Source organism: Vanessa cardui, chromosome Z (genome assembly GCF_905220365.1).
Source record: "Vanessa cardui chromosome Z, ilVanCard2.1, whole genome shotgun sequence".
NCBI classification, from domain to species: Eukaryota; Metazoa; Arthropoda; class Insecta; order Lepidoptera; family Nymphalidae; genus Vanessa; species Vanessa cardui.
The window spans coordinates 2,768,433-2,782,602 of NC_061154.1; the positions used below are offsets into that span (position 1 = coordinate 2,768,433).

The 14,170-nt window shown below is 31.7% G+C and overlaps 1 protein-coding gene across 1 annotated transcript in view; it reads right to left on the bottom strand.

The window, feature by feature from the left end:
* Window positions 1–348: 348 nt before the first annotated feature.
* Window positions 349–14,170, bottom strand: part of LOC124543049 (glutamate receptor 1-like) — a 146,222-nt gene continuing 132,400 nt past the window's right edge. The window contains exons 12-18 of the mRNA XM_047121065.1: window positions 13,221–13,352; window positions 12,316–12,404; window positions 10,947–11,094; window positions 10,108–10,256; window positions 4,829–4,943; window positions 1,973–2,233; window positions 349–749 (exon numbers count right to left, since the gene is read on the bottom strand). Of these exons, the coding sequence (XP_046977021.1) occupies window positions 684–749; window positions 1,973–2,233; window positions 4,829–4,943; window positions 10,108–10,256; window positions 10,947–11,094; window positions 12,316–12,404; window positions 13,221–13,352 (960 nt within the window). The 3' untranslated portion in view covers window positions 349–683. The remainder of the gene's footprint in view (window positions 750–1,972; window positions 2,234–4,828; window positions 4,944–10,107; window positions 10,257–10,946; window positions 11,095–12,315; window positions 12,405–13,220; window positions 13,353–14,170) is intronic.

The window sequence follows — 14,170 nt, forward strand, 5'->3', positions numbered from 1 at the left end:
TGTATAATCCGATCCGTTTTTAATGCTGTATGGAACGCAAGAAAAAAAAATACGTTTTGAATTCCGAATGTGGATCCGAGCACCAAAGCTAATGTTAAGTAAATAACAAAATAAACGTTACATCAATGCAGCACTTAAACATTGCTTGACGCGTTTAATTAAATATGGCTTCGTAAAGAGAAAGCGCTGTTAGCGCTGCAGATAAATAAGCTACAACTGTTTATTTGAAATAGTTTTAAAACGAAGTAAATATTAAATAGCTTATTTATGATTAAATAGCTTATTTATAATATGTTTATCATAAGAACTTAAAAACTATTTATAAGGGAAAAAGATATGTTTGAAAGATTGAGAACTACTAACACATATAATCATATTAAACATAATTTATGTAGATCTAACACAATTAAACGTATTTACGTATAAAACAAACCCAAAATCCTTAGATACAAAAATCTTAAAACATAAGTAACATTATTCGCACACTACAGATTTGTTGTTATAAAACCTTTTTTCAATTTCATTATGATGTTAAATTGAATGTGTTACGAAATAGTTATAATCAATTACTAAATCTGCAATGTGCGGCTAAGGTTACGTAGTGTTTAGAGTTGATAGAGATCAACATTATTAGATTTGCAGACCGAAGAACGGCGTATGTTGAGGCCGCTCTTCTCCGCGGATCAGACGTGAGTGAAACTGGCGTGAACCGCGTCCTCCTGGGAGATTTGAGTTCCCGCGGGGAAATACTGAAATGATAAAAAAAAAATTATTATAAAAACGTATATAGTCATCGTTTCGATAACATACCCTGAGTAGCGCATTAATATACGAAGGCGGTTTCTTTATGTTTTTTTTATTATGCATAGAAGTTAAATTTAGCTGTTACGCTTTTATTGATTATTTAACAATATAAAAATACGTAATATCAATTATAAGTCTCATTTCATATTTGAATTCAATATTTAAAGGGATCACTATTACTGTTGTGATAAATATGTTTTAGTCAATTCAAGGCCAAATGCAGTTACAAATTTTTTAGGCAACGCATTGCTAATGAAGGCTTAACTAGACTAATATTAAATAGTAAAAATAAGAAATAATTAGTTGATTTGCCTGAAAAAAATGTCATCATTTAGTATCACATAAATGGGTCATAGGAACAAACATTTACATTATTATTTTAAGATAAGTTTTTATTTAAATGTGTAGCGAAATTTGAATACTGTTTTTGATTGTACAGGCACTTAACACTTTTTCACACGAGTGTTCCAGGGACAGGTGGGGGGACGCAGGGGTGCAGGGGGTGAAGTACAACGTCAGGCCGACCGATTTTAATGAACCGATTTACGTTGTTACTTTTATCCACGCGTTCTGAATTTTGATGTCAAACAGAATGGAAAATACTTTTAAAACGTCCTGTTAAATCTTTATCTTCACGCTAGTCTGGCTACACATTTAAATAAATACTGATATTTTTTTACAAAGGAAACGTCATGATTAAACACACGTCACATGTTACATATAAAACGCCACATTAGACATTCATGGATGTAAACGGGGCAATATTTGAACTTACTATTAAGTTGTAAACGCTTAAAACATCTTCCGATGCCTAGTGTCCAATAACTCTCTTCCTAGGAGGAAGTCATTGTACTGAGATTATAAAAATATTTTATAATTAGATTATTTTTAATGTCAGAAAACACGAACGACAGTATATTATATTTTTTTACAAATTTCACATAAATAACAATATTCAATATGTAGCTTAAATTACAACAATTAATAACAATGAATACAAAATATCTTTAAAAAAAATTATGTATATAAGTACCAAGAACATTAGAATTTTTAATTGTAGCAATATATTTCACAAATACCATTACCATCTCTTTCTTATATTTACGAAAGGAAAGAGATAACAAGTGTTTCGTTATATGAATCAATAAAGTAAATCATTTGCACTGACCCCGGCGAAAGCAGCTCCATTCCATCCGAGTCTGTCCTGATCGCGTTGCGGAGTCCGTTGCGGAGTTTTCCTCTCATGCGACGCGAGTCTCGCCTTAGCGCGCAACGCGGCTCTCAGCGGGACGTTAGCTCTGGCTGCTTCAGCGCGTCCGTGTTGGCAGAATTCTAATAAGGCGACACCGAGAGCCAATGCCAATCCAGCAACTAGGACGTAAAATATGCCAGCGACTTGAGATAGCGTCATTTCCGCAATTATTGTCTCCTGGAAAGGAAAATTGAAGCAATCTTCAAATGAAATCCTAGTAACACACGACAGAAGTTATAACACTACTAGGGGTTGCCAGTGAAAGTAAGCTCTTATTCAAACTATTTTTCTTTGAAATACGTTTTGTATTTCATTTCAGTATAAACTGCAAGTCAATCATCTACATTTGGCGCCAAAACGATGTTATGACGTTAGATTGTTAGATTGGATTTTTTGTATACAACCGTAGCACCGCTCTCTAACCGGCCAGTTGTTCCGCACTTTAAAATTAATTATTTATAAAGAAAATTGTATATTACGAACCTCCTTATTTTTCTGCAAATCTACAGTTAGAGTTAAAAATGAGACAATTACCGATTTTTTATGTGCGCCTTTCTTTTTTTTATATATGTGTGACGTATTGCTGTTGGCCATATTGGCCTTTACAGCGTTACCGCACGTTCGGGTGAGAACTAATGTCCTCAGCCCTGAGGATAAACGCGGGGCTCGAATTTAAAGTTCGTCCTGAGGGTGTCTCGTATGAGATCGCACCTCGGCTCAGAATGAAGACGGTGAGATGTGAGTCTAAGCACTGAATGAGTTTACTGACGTCTCGGCCGCCTGCGTGACGTCGCTAATCTGGGGTGTGCACTATCGTGTCATAATCACCGGGACAAAAAATGTCTTATGCTATTAGTTTATAAGATTATGATTAAGATAAACGTTAAAGTTCAATTAGTAATGGTATCATAGACTTGGTTACCAGTCCAAAGAAATTTCAATAATAATACCATCTGCACATAGCATGTCCATAAAATAAAGCTACGTTCATATTAATCTTGTTAAAATTAGTAATGGTTTTAAAATAAAACTCAAAGAAATATTACTGGTGAATTAGGAAAAAAATATAACATTGATTTAAAAAAAATAAACAATTTGAAAAAAGAACGATGAAGATAATAAGCATGAAAATATAAAAGCAATATTAAAACCTACAGCAATGAATTGATACCCATGTAATACCGGCTATGAATAGGGTTAGATTATAGTCACCCTTTATGGCGCTCAATGAAACAGAAAGTCTTTTCTAAAGTTCTTTAACGTGAGCGAGCGAGCAGTTAACACATGTTGTGTTTAGTAGTATGTATATGTCACCGTAAAATTGTAAATTTATTTAGATTATAATCTATCTCGCGCAATTGTAAGCTGTTGAAAGATTGTGAACGTTTTTTCAACTTAGAATAAATTAAATTCTACAATTTCGATAGTACATAATGTTTCGGTTTAGTTAGTTATTAGATTATAATCTAATAATATTTTCAATTTTACGGTATAATATATTAAATCGAAGACCGCGTCGATCTAGTGGCGGTAAATACACCACCGCGGATCCTAAGCTTCTGGTCAGGAATCGAAACCGGAACCTCGGAGTGGCGTACCCATGAAAACCGATGTACCTACACACTACACACCACGGATGTCGTCCGACCATATAGGTCGTCAGGAAATCATTAATTAATTAATCATTTTTCTTCCGTCAATCACTTGTTCGATCCGTTTTAATTACGTTAATAGCTGCGAGGAACATTACACCGTAATTACCAGTATTTACAGCACACATTTCAGTGAAAGAAATTTCTTTCCAAGTACGTATAAGACTTTCGTATAATAATTACAATTCAATCGTGTATTTCACGTCTATATATTATTTACAACGAGATCTATTAGAATTTACTCGGTTGGCTGAATTCCAAAAGCGATACCGAGCAAGCCTCTCACTGGGTCATAAAAGTATGACTCCACGTCGTATCCGTGTGGCCGCTTCTAGAGATCGTTTTTTAGTGATTCCATTTTATACGTAAACTGTTAAAAGGAACTCAATAACATAATATTATGATATAATTATTTGAAATTAACTAACTAACATGACGAATGAATTTTAATTCAATTTCTATAAGCTCAGGTGTTTCGATAAAGTCAAAATGTCAAAATGGAATTATTGGCTAAATCTATTATGGTTTTTTGATCAATTTAAATCTTAAAAAGAAAAATGTTAGTACAAATATAATATGTAAAACAACGTCAAAGTCACACAGCTGAATGTACAGAAAGAAAACCTTCGTCAGTTTACAAATTCGTTCCTTTCTCAAGTCTTAGTACCTTTTGAAACTAAAGCACTAAACTGACAACTGCATATAAAATTAAACTTACATATTATGATAACTTGGTTCAAAATAGTGTAACATCTTTGGACTACATCCAGTTTTCTATCAACATGAAATCTTTTTAATTTAGTAATTAGTCGTTACAAATTTACATTAGCTATGACATCTTCTATTGAATTGTCAAAATATGTCTGTCAGTGTCATATATTCTTGATCGGTAAAGCAGATGATTCATACGCAGATCGTTCATACTGAGCACACGAAAATAGATCTTAAGGTGACGATTTTTTTCTTACCCCGACTTTACATTATTTTTTAATTATAAAAGAGTGTATTGTATAATAAATTATATAAGCACCAATTTCAAATTGGTTGGCATTGAACTCACGAGTTTTGGTTCCGATCAAATTATAATATGTGAGCTGAGTCTGCCTAAAGAAACACTTACCTCATCTTTGACCAAATCACAATCGGGTTTATTTGTAGTCAACAGCCATTTCTTCCACAACTTAGATAAGATGCCATCACTCTTCAAACTGACGATCGCTATATTTATACTCTCTCTGGAAAAGATATTGATAATATTTATAAATGTTGTATGACATTTGACACTGTATAGAATATATATCTATATGTACATGTCATTATAAGAATTATTTTTTTAGCAATGATGAGCCAAATTCTAAGTAAACTTTTAATTGATATTTTTAAGTTTAATAATGTTTTTCTTACTTAATAAATGATATCAAGAATTTAAAAAAAAATTGTTAATTTTTTTTTGTAAAAAAAATAATAATATATTAGTCGAATTTAGTATTTAATGCTATAAAGAAATCCAGGATAGTGGTATAGAGCATCTAGCCGCACACAGCTGGGAGGAGAATCACGAGAATTCACTGCATCCAATAAAGTCCCTCGTGAACCGAGCCATCATAAAATCACAGCTGTACGTTATAAAATGTAAATTTTAACTTGTTGTTAAAAATCACGTTCGCAAATCGTGTACCATAAAAATGGGGTGGTATAAATTCGAAATGCAGATCACCCACTTCCCCACTGACGTACCCCGTGTAAATTTACGACTATTCAGTATTCAACCGGGAATTACCGCACAGAGGCGAGATTTAAGCTAGATAACGGGAACACCCTGTATAGTGCACCCAGCTAGTTCGCGCGAGTGTGCGCGTCCTCCGATATCCGTATTATTGCGGCTCTTTTATTTTCCTCGTGCCACCGTGCCTCTAGAAATGGACTTTTACCAACCATTGAGTTTTTCCAATTTGATCCTTATACGATTTGTACACTCCTTCCGGTAATATTTTCGAAGCTATTTCAGTGAACGGAGCCATAATTCAGTTTTCTGCTCGAAGACACGTTATAAACGGCTGAGCCGCTCGCGTGGAGCAAAAATCAGTGCTTGTTTTATACCCATTTGAGGTTTTCTATGGATTAAAAATCAATGAAATCGTTCACTAGCTCGCTCTTAATGTTCCATTATTGAACTTTGTTTTATTTTTGTGCACGCGATTTCAAGGAGGGGTAGTTGGTTGAATTTTATTTTTTTGTTCGAATCAACCGCAGGAATCGGTGCCAGTAAGTAAATTGCTTAGTTCCGATCAATTGGCATAAATGCTGTGATCTGAAATTTACTCGAAAAAAACTTCAAATACTCGAAATAGAATACAATTTATTTATTTACTAGATTCCGCCTGTAATTTCGTGTGCCTGCCAGCTGTGAGGCGGATTTAAGGTTGTACTACCGAGAACGTATACGAAAAGTTACCGTCATCGGTGAAGTATGCGAAATAAACAATTAGCATTATCAGTTACTGAAACTGTACTTCTATACTCCCAATAAAAAATAATGAGATTGATTTTTATGAAGAGCACGTACTGAGTAACGGGAAATCTATATTATGAAATTGCTCGCTAAGCCGCCAATTTAGTATCAAATCGATACCGCTCCATATCTTATTCAACGATATTTTTTTATATTACAAATGATATTTTAAATTTCAGTGATTATTATAGCAGTAATGAAAGAAAAGAAATTACAATTACCATTCTCATTTAATTTATATTATAATTAGCGTAGACAACTTCGTACTGATTCTAAATATACTACAGATTATTTTTGTACGACATCATATTAGACACTTCTAAAATAATCAGTGTTTTCTTACTACATTGTCCATGTTTTATATAAACCTTCCTCTCGAATCACTATATCTATTTAAAAACTGGTCATACATAGGAATAAACAGCAGGAAACGACTTTGTTTTATACTATGTAATTAACAATTTAAAACTATTTTCAATTACACCGAAGAAGTATTTTAACGTATCATAACATTTTACTCATGATTGTTTTAGAAACTAATATATAAATTACTTGAGAAATCTATCAACATATCATATAACATGCAAATAATATTTAATTCGTTATATCCGAGTAACCGAACGTCCAAGCATGCGTTTTATTTTCTCTCAGCACTGAGGTTATTACTTCCTAAATAAGTTTGTATCAAACAAAATGTTATTCGAAACTTATTTTACTTTGTTTCAGATGAAGTTAGTTTCACGCTGTTGCTGAGAAAATAAAAAGGACCGAGTACATTTTTTTTTCTTTTCGTTTTCGCTTTCTTGGTCTCGAATCGGGGAGAATGCGTAACGATTCGTTCGTTCGAATATTACGAAGTGAAGTTGGGTTTTTAAAAGTTATATCCAATTAATTATTAATATCGTTTTTGTTCTTTATTATATATTCATAAAACATGCTTTTGAAATGTTTATTTATGAGGAACTATTTGATACAATCAGTGTTGGACCTAGCGATATATACGGCAGTTTTGTGGTCATATCTTAACGCATGCCGTATTTTACTAGCCAAGTTTTGTCTCTAAAACATATCTAAAGTTACTGATCTAAGTGTAAAACGAGTAATAAATATAATTAATGATCTGTCTAGGTTTAGTTCATAATCATATTTAATCAATTAATTTTATTAATTCTTATGTTAATAAAAAGTGTAAAACGTAAACGATTTTTTTATTGTTATAATTGTATTCTATTTTTGAAAGCCTTATAACGATTACAGTTTATCTTCGCAATAAGATAAATAAACTCCTAACGAATAAATCGTTACATTTTTTAGTCTCAATATACTATTTTTTTTTTTTTTATTTCGAATATTTTGATACGAATGTTTTGTAAGAGTAATTAACGACATAAAAATATCTGTAAATTAAAAACGGAAAAACAGAAAACACATTTACAAAAAAATGGGCCAGAAAATATACAATTACTTTTATTATCATATTGGAGTATTTAAGCTATTATTTTTTTCTATATTTAAATTGCAACCATTGTGATTAAATTCAAATTTATTTATAATTTAATTTAACTCATATACTCATATCTGTTATAGAAGTGAATTAATTAATACGTATATTGATTATTATAATTGCGTATCTATCTATTGCCTAGTATTGACATGTCAATTGATGGACTACACTGAACAAATCACTTAATATTAATAACCCTTTTGGTACAATATTTCTTGTTACTTAGTGCTAATAGAATAATACATACACTTCAATTAATTTTATAAATAGCGCTACGTCTCATATTACGTTTAAACACAATCTTAAAAAAGTATAATTATAGTTCCATTATTTTATTTATTTCTCGTAAGTGCTATTAAAATTTGTAATATTTATACGTTATTTAAATCAAATTACAATCATATTTATTTAATATGTAATTATCTTAAATTAATTCAATCTATCAATTTACCAATCCATAAAAATATTCTCAAAAAAATCAGGAGATATATTTAAGTGATGAATACAAAGATTTTAGTAAAATCAGTTTCGCCAGCTTTAATGTAGAATCTTGTATTTTATAAAATACAGACGAGAACGGAGATATAATTACTGTAATTTATTTATTTATTAATTTATTTCAATGCTTTATTGTACAATACAAAAGTATGCTAATGCTACTGCATTCTCTACCAGCCAACCTTAGGATTAGGATTTGGATACCGTAATTAATCAATAGATATAATCATGACTATAGACGTCAAGCATTTGTTTTGTAACTACTGAATGTTGATGAATGTTTCGAAGGCTCAATCGTTTTAAAACAGTAGCCGGTGAAAAAATATATGCACTCGGTGACAAAGTTCGCTTTGACCGTTCGCCCGGAGAATATTGTCCACTAGATAAGCCACGGGTTCAAAAACTCTCAGCTTTCGAACCGATGGAACAACGGATATTAAGCCAGCCACTGCTGATGGAATCACGTTTGGAAGGGTTTGGAGCTATCGTGGACCTACAATGAGTGCAAATATACTATTCGTGATATCGGATGAAAGCACACAGATATATTTAATACTAGTTGTGGCTCGCGGCTTCGCTAGCATTAAAGGTTTGGTTATCTTGTATTATACAAAATAGTAGCATATGTGCATATGCTTGTGTTCTTAGAGCTTAAGTTGCTTTACACACAATGTGTAATTCGGTTCACTGGTTTGGTCATGAAAGAACGACAGATAGACAGACAGACAAAGTTACTTTCACATTTATAAAATTAGTATATAGATTATAGCAATGAAGTATAAAATATTCCATTCTCATATAATATACCTATTTATGTTGTTTTGTGCTGTCAGTTAGAACGTTTCACGGTGAAACTTTGTTTAATTACATAATTCGACATCCAATATAGCTGTATAATATATTGAACCAATAATACATTGATGAACAATAAGACGTACTTCGTGCTAATCAATTTCAAAATTAATTGTTGTACCTCAATAACCAAATTGAGCCGACATACCGTAACTTAGAATATACAAGCTAATGAACGTAGGCGATGGGCTCCAATAGAATATATAATTATAATACGTTGCTTTGAATTAAATCAAGTTTAAAAAGTTGTGATAATAGATTATTGAAAAAACAGTATTACAACTATAATATACTAGCTTTTGCCCGCGACTTCGTTGGCGTGGACTTCAGGTTCGTCCCGTCTAGTCTAGTAATCGCTTAAAATCGCTTCGTAAATAAGTCATTATTTCTCGTACAAAGTAAAGGATAAAAAATGGTTATTGTGGGTTATTCCTAAGAGATAAACATATACCATCAGGGACTTTTTTGTAGACCTTTTTAAGTTGTACAATACTGTAGTACATTGTTGTACTTGTAGATTCAGTCAGCGTTTGCAATGTAAGCGCAAAAAATGTGTTTTTTTACGACCTCACATTAGAAACCTCAAAAATTGGAGCCTATGTGTTATTCTGATGTATAAGCTATATTGTGGTAAAGTTTCATTCAAATCCATTCAGTAGTTTTTACGTGAAAGAGTAACAAACATCCATACATACAAACTTTCGCCTTTATAATAGTAGTAGGATAGATTAAGGTATTAACTTCAACGTCTTAATTTTAATTTAAAAAAATATTTTTAAATTTCGAATAAAATAAATTCGAAAATTAATTTATCTGCTTATCAAATTTTTAAGCTTTACGTTTTAACAACGTGACGATTTATCATCATAGAAATCGTACATCTTGTCAAACAAAAATATTGGTATAATAATAATACTGTCTTACACGTAGCGAAGATAAGATAGGACAGAATTAACTAGTCAAAAATGAAAAGATCTTTTTTCATATGATAATTATGATTAATGTTTACACCTAGCTATTGTTTTTCCTTTACCTCAATGCTGATCCTTTGGTAGTGGCTATACCGAAATTGATGAGTTTGTATCTACATGCTCTAGATACGGAACAGTCGTTGTCCATACTTTGCATATACGAGCCATCAGATACTTCCACGTCTCTCACCATACTGTTCGCTCGTAGATTCTGAAATATTCACTCCGTAATACTAACGATACAATATGTTTTCAATTGCTATTATGTAAGAACAAAGTCAAAAAGTACTCAATTTCAAAATGTCTCAAATGTAGTATAAAGTATGTATACATTTTACGTTATAATATTAAGTATTTTTTTTTTTTAGTATCGTTATGCCATAATCTATCGCAATTAAATAAAAAATGTCGAAAGTTTGAGAACAGTACTTTCGATTAGGTTAGCTTAGATTTTGATATATCGAAAGTATAACGCCTTAAATTATTAGCAGTTTGTTATGTTCGCAAATATTAGACTTATTACAATACCGAGGGATAGATAATGATCTAACAATACACAATAAAATACTTAAGACAATACAAGCATCAAAATAGCGTATCATAAGTTGTTTTTCAATGTTTTATTTATACATCGATTATATATATATATAATTATTTAAACGTACAGAAATATGATAGCGAGGTGCGAGGTATGTGTAATAATGATTAGTGGAAGATACAATTAAATATAATAAAAAAAATATTTTTCATTTATGATTAAATTTATCGAATCCCACAGTGATGATTTAAACACATTGTAAAAATTTGCAATACATTGAAAAATTTTCTCACAATCGCCGTGGCATCGCTTCGCTATTTCATACTCGCAGTTTTACCTGTATCATTAAATTTTGATTCTTACTTCAGTTTGTACTCTCGTCTCGTAGTGCAGGGGTGGTACTGCGATTCTCTCGACAATGAGATAGGCGGCCAGGTTCGCGGTATACGAACACACAAGAACAAGAGCAAAGAACCACCAGACCGTGCCCACAATCCTACCGGATAAAGACCTAAAACCAACAAAATTAATAGTGTTACACTATCCTATATAATCGAGCAGTTGAAAATAAGCAGTAGTTTTACATTTAGTATTTATTATAACAGGAGGAGAAGGAAGGCAAATAATATAATTATACGCATCTCTACTACACAGTACATTTGAATGAAAAAAATACTGCATGATAAATATGCATAAAAGCTCTTAGATAAAAAATAATGAAACGTATTAGATTAAAATCTATGAATTTCTTTGACATTTGAGGCAAGTTTCTCTTTTGTTATTACCAATTAACATGCTCAAAATAAGTATAAAAAATATTATTTTTTTTAAATATCATAATTATTGAGGAAATTAGCACGACAATAGTTAGTTAACTAGACAGTAAGTTAAATATTTATTCAAAAAAAAAATTAACACATAAAACTCGTAAAGTTTATTTATATTATGATAAAGCTGGATGTTATGTTAGACTTTGTACAGTTGAAGCGTTCACTTACAAAACTACACAACCTATTTGAATAATTATTTTTGTATTAGATAGTCAATTTATTGAAGACGGTTAGGTAAGATATAACTTCGTGCTACTCTTAGGGGTGGGGCAATAACCATAAACGTCAACCTTTCTAGCAAACTGTAGGCAAATACCTATCAATTGTACGAAACGATATTATTAATCGTTCCAATGACTACGATTAATAGAACTGAATTAATAGACTAGTCAGCCGTAAATTTTATACTATCAATACAATATGTATGTAAACTAAAGTATTCCAGATTCGTTACGAATACAATTGGATAACTACGTTCTGACTATATTTATGTCTATCCTCGCCTTTCTTTATTTGGTCACTAAGCTTATCGTAAACATCTTAATCTTGAACTTAGGATTTATATACTTTATTATTAAATATTATAGTAGGATAATATGTAAAAACAATCTATTATATAAATGATCTTGTTATATTAGGTTATTCATCGCTAAACAATAATATGTTATTCTTATCGCATAACTAATCAGCCAATCAAAATGCAGTTGATAGTCCAAAAAAGTTCAAGGAAGGTAAGGTCGTAGAATTTGCATTCCATAAAAACTTTTGCTTCGAGTAGTAGAGAAGTGCGCACTGCGAGTATGTAAGCACTCTTTTCGTCGATTTAGCTTCAACTAAATGTATTTGAAGTAAAACCAGCAGTGGAAGCGTTGAAGTGGAATGAATGTAAACGCATATCTCACCTTGGTACAACATCACTGCCTTGCTGCATGAATGATCCGAGCGAAAACCAGAAGGAATTCCAAATACTGAACTCGTTGTGTAAGATTATCTGGAAATATTAGATTTTTTAAATCTCTCAGATTTAAATGAAAAAAATATAAAAAACTATGCAACACTCGATAGAAGTGAAACAAAATTTTGCATCGGAAACTTTTAATTACAAAACGTTCTTTTTAAATTTGGTTGTGAATTTTACATCCATCGCGCCAAATATATTTTGAATTCGAATCAAAAAGGCGCCATTATGATATTTATTTGACATATGAAAAAAATCAGCATAAACTCTGTTGAGAAAATTAATTAAAATTGAACTAAAATAACACGGGTTCTGTTTATGACTTTTATTTAGAGTGACCTGCATATTATGAAATTTATGATTTGTCTGACTTAGTTTTGTAGTTGAGATGTTAATATCTAAAACGAGAAAAAATAATTTGTGTTTTTGACGTTATAGGAAAACATCGTGAGGAAACCATTAACCATTGGAGTAGGGTGGTAAAATAAGCCTTAACCTTCTCCTCGAGGGGAGAAAAGGCTTTTGCCCAGCAGGGGATAAATTACATTTACTTACTTAACAGAAGAGATTCAGTTGATTTATTATTTGTATTCGGCACTATGTATAACATACAATAGATAATTTTATCTTTATTGAAAATTTAGAAATGCCTGTAACTTCATGTTTTATAAACTTTAGGGTGATGGGAAAAATATGGGCCACCTTGACAAGTGGAATACAAACTCGTCATATTCGCTTATACAAGAATAAGAAACTCATCAAACAATTATGGATTGTAAGAGGACATCATTGGTAAACACTAAAAAATATACATAAAATAAAATTGTAATCTTCTTGTACTTTACTTACCTCATTAGTATTGCTTATTGGTTGTTCCAAGTGCGAATCCGTGATGGACACTGAACGCCATTCGTGTGGTGAAAACCTCGACACCAAGAATAGAACAATGCTGACAGCAAAGAAGCTGAAGAGTACGCAGAGCTAAAACGTTGATTGGTTGTTTAAGACAATAAATATTACCAAAAGTTTGATGACAGCTGGATGCATTATCAAAACTTGTCAGTTCTGACTGTCTATACACTACCAATTTAGTATATTTTTTTTTATTTTTAAGATCATGTATCTGATAAAGACAATGTTTTGCTCAGAAATTTCGGGCAGCTGAAATAATTGAGGCTAACCAACTGTACAATATGTATTTCAATGTAAATGTAGAGGTACTGTACAGCCAATACTAATTATTGATATTCAAAATCATTCGAATAATAAGATTTAAGATTTCCAGTTTAATTAACGTGTCCGTTGAACAACGTCCGTCTGTCCACAGTATGGGCATGCTAACACGATCACGCTGCAGTTTCGAATCATAAATCAGAGCAAACAACTAAACAGCGCAGTTCAGTTGCCCAAGAACTGTCATAAACATAATACGAACACGCTTTTATCGGAAAATGTTTGGATACGCTTCGGGCTAGTCGTTATGTAAATGGAGATGTAACTTTTGCTTGCTCATTGTTTGATTTTAAAACTAAATGTCACGCTCGTGCACGTGGATTTACTTGATGGCCTTTGTTCATTCAATTCGAATTTCAGTTGGTGGAATTTTATTATTTCTTATTATAGGTTTGGAGATGATACAGTCCTGAACCATATGTTGTTTTCCATATGTATCATTGGTAATTATTTTGATATTAAAAAGAAATAGCTTAGAGACAATTCTTTCATACCTAATGTGGGTATTTCTATATGAAATATTTCTTACACCGTAAGGGACGTTAATTAAGGGATATAAAATTGGG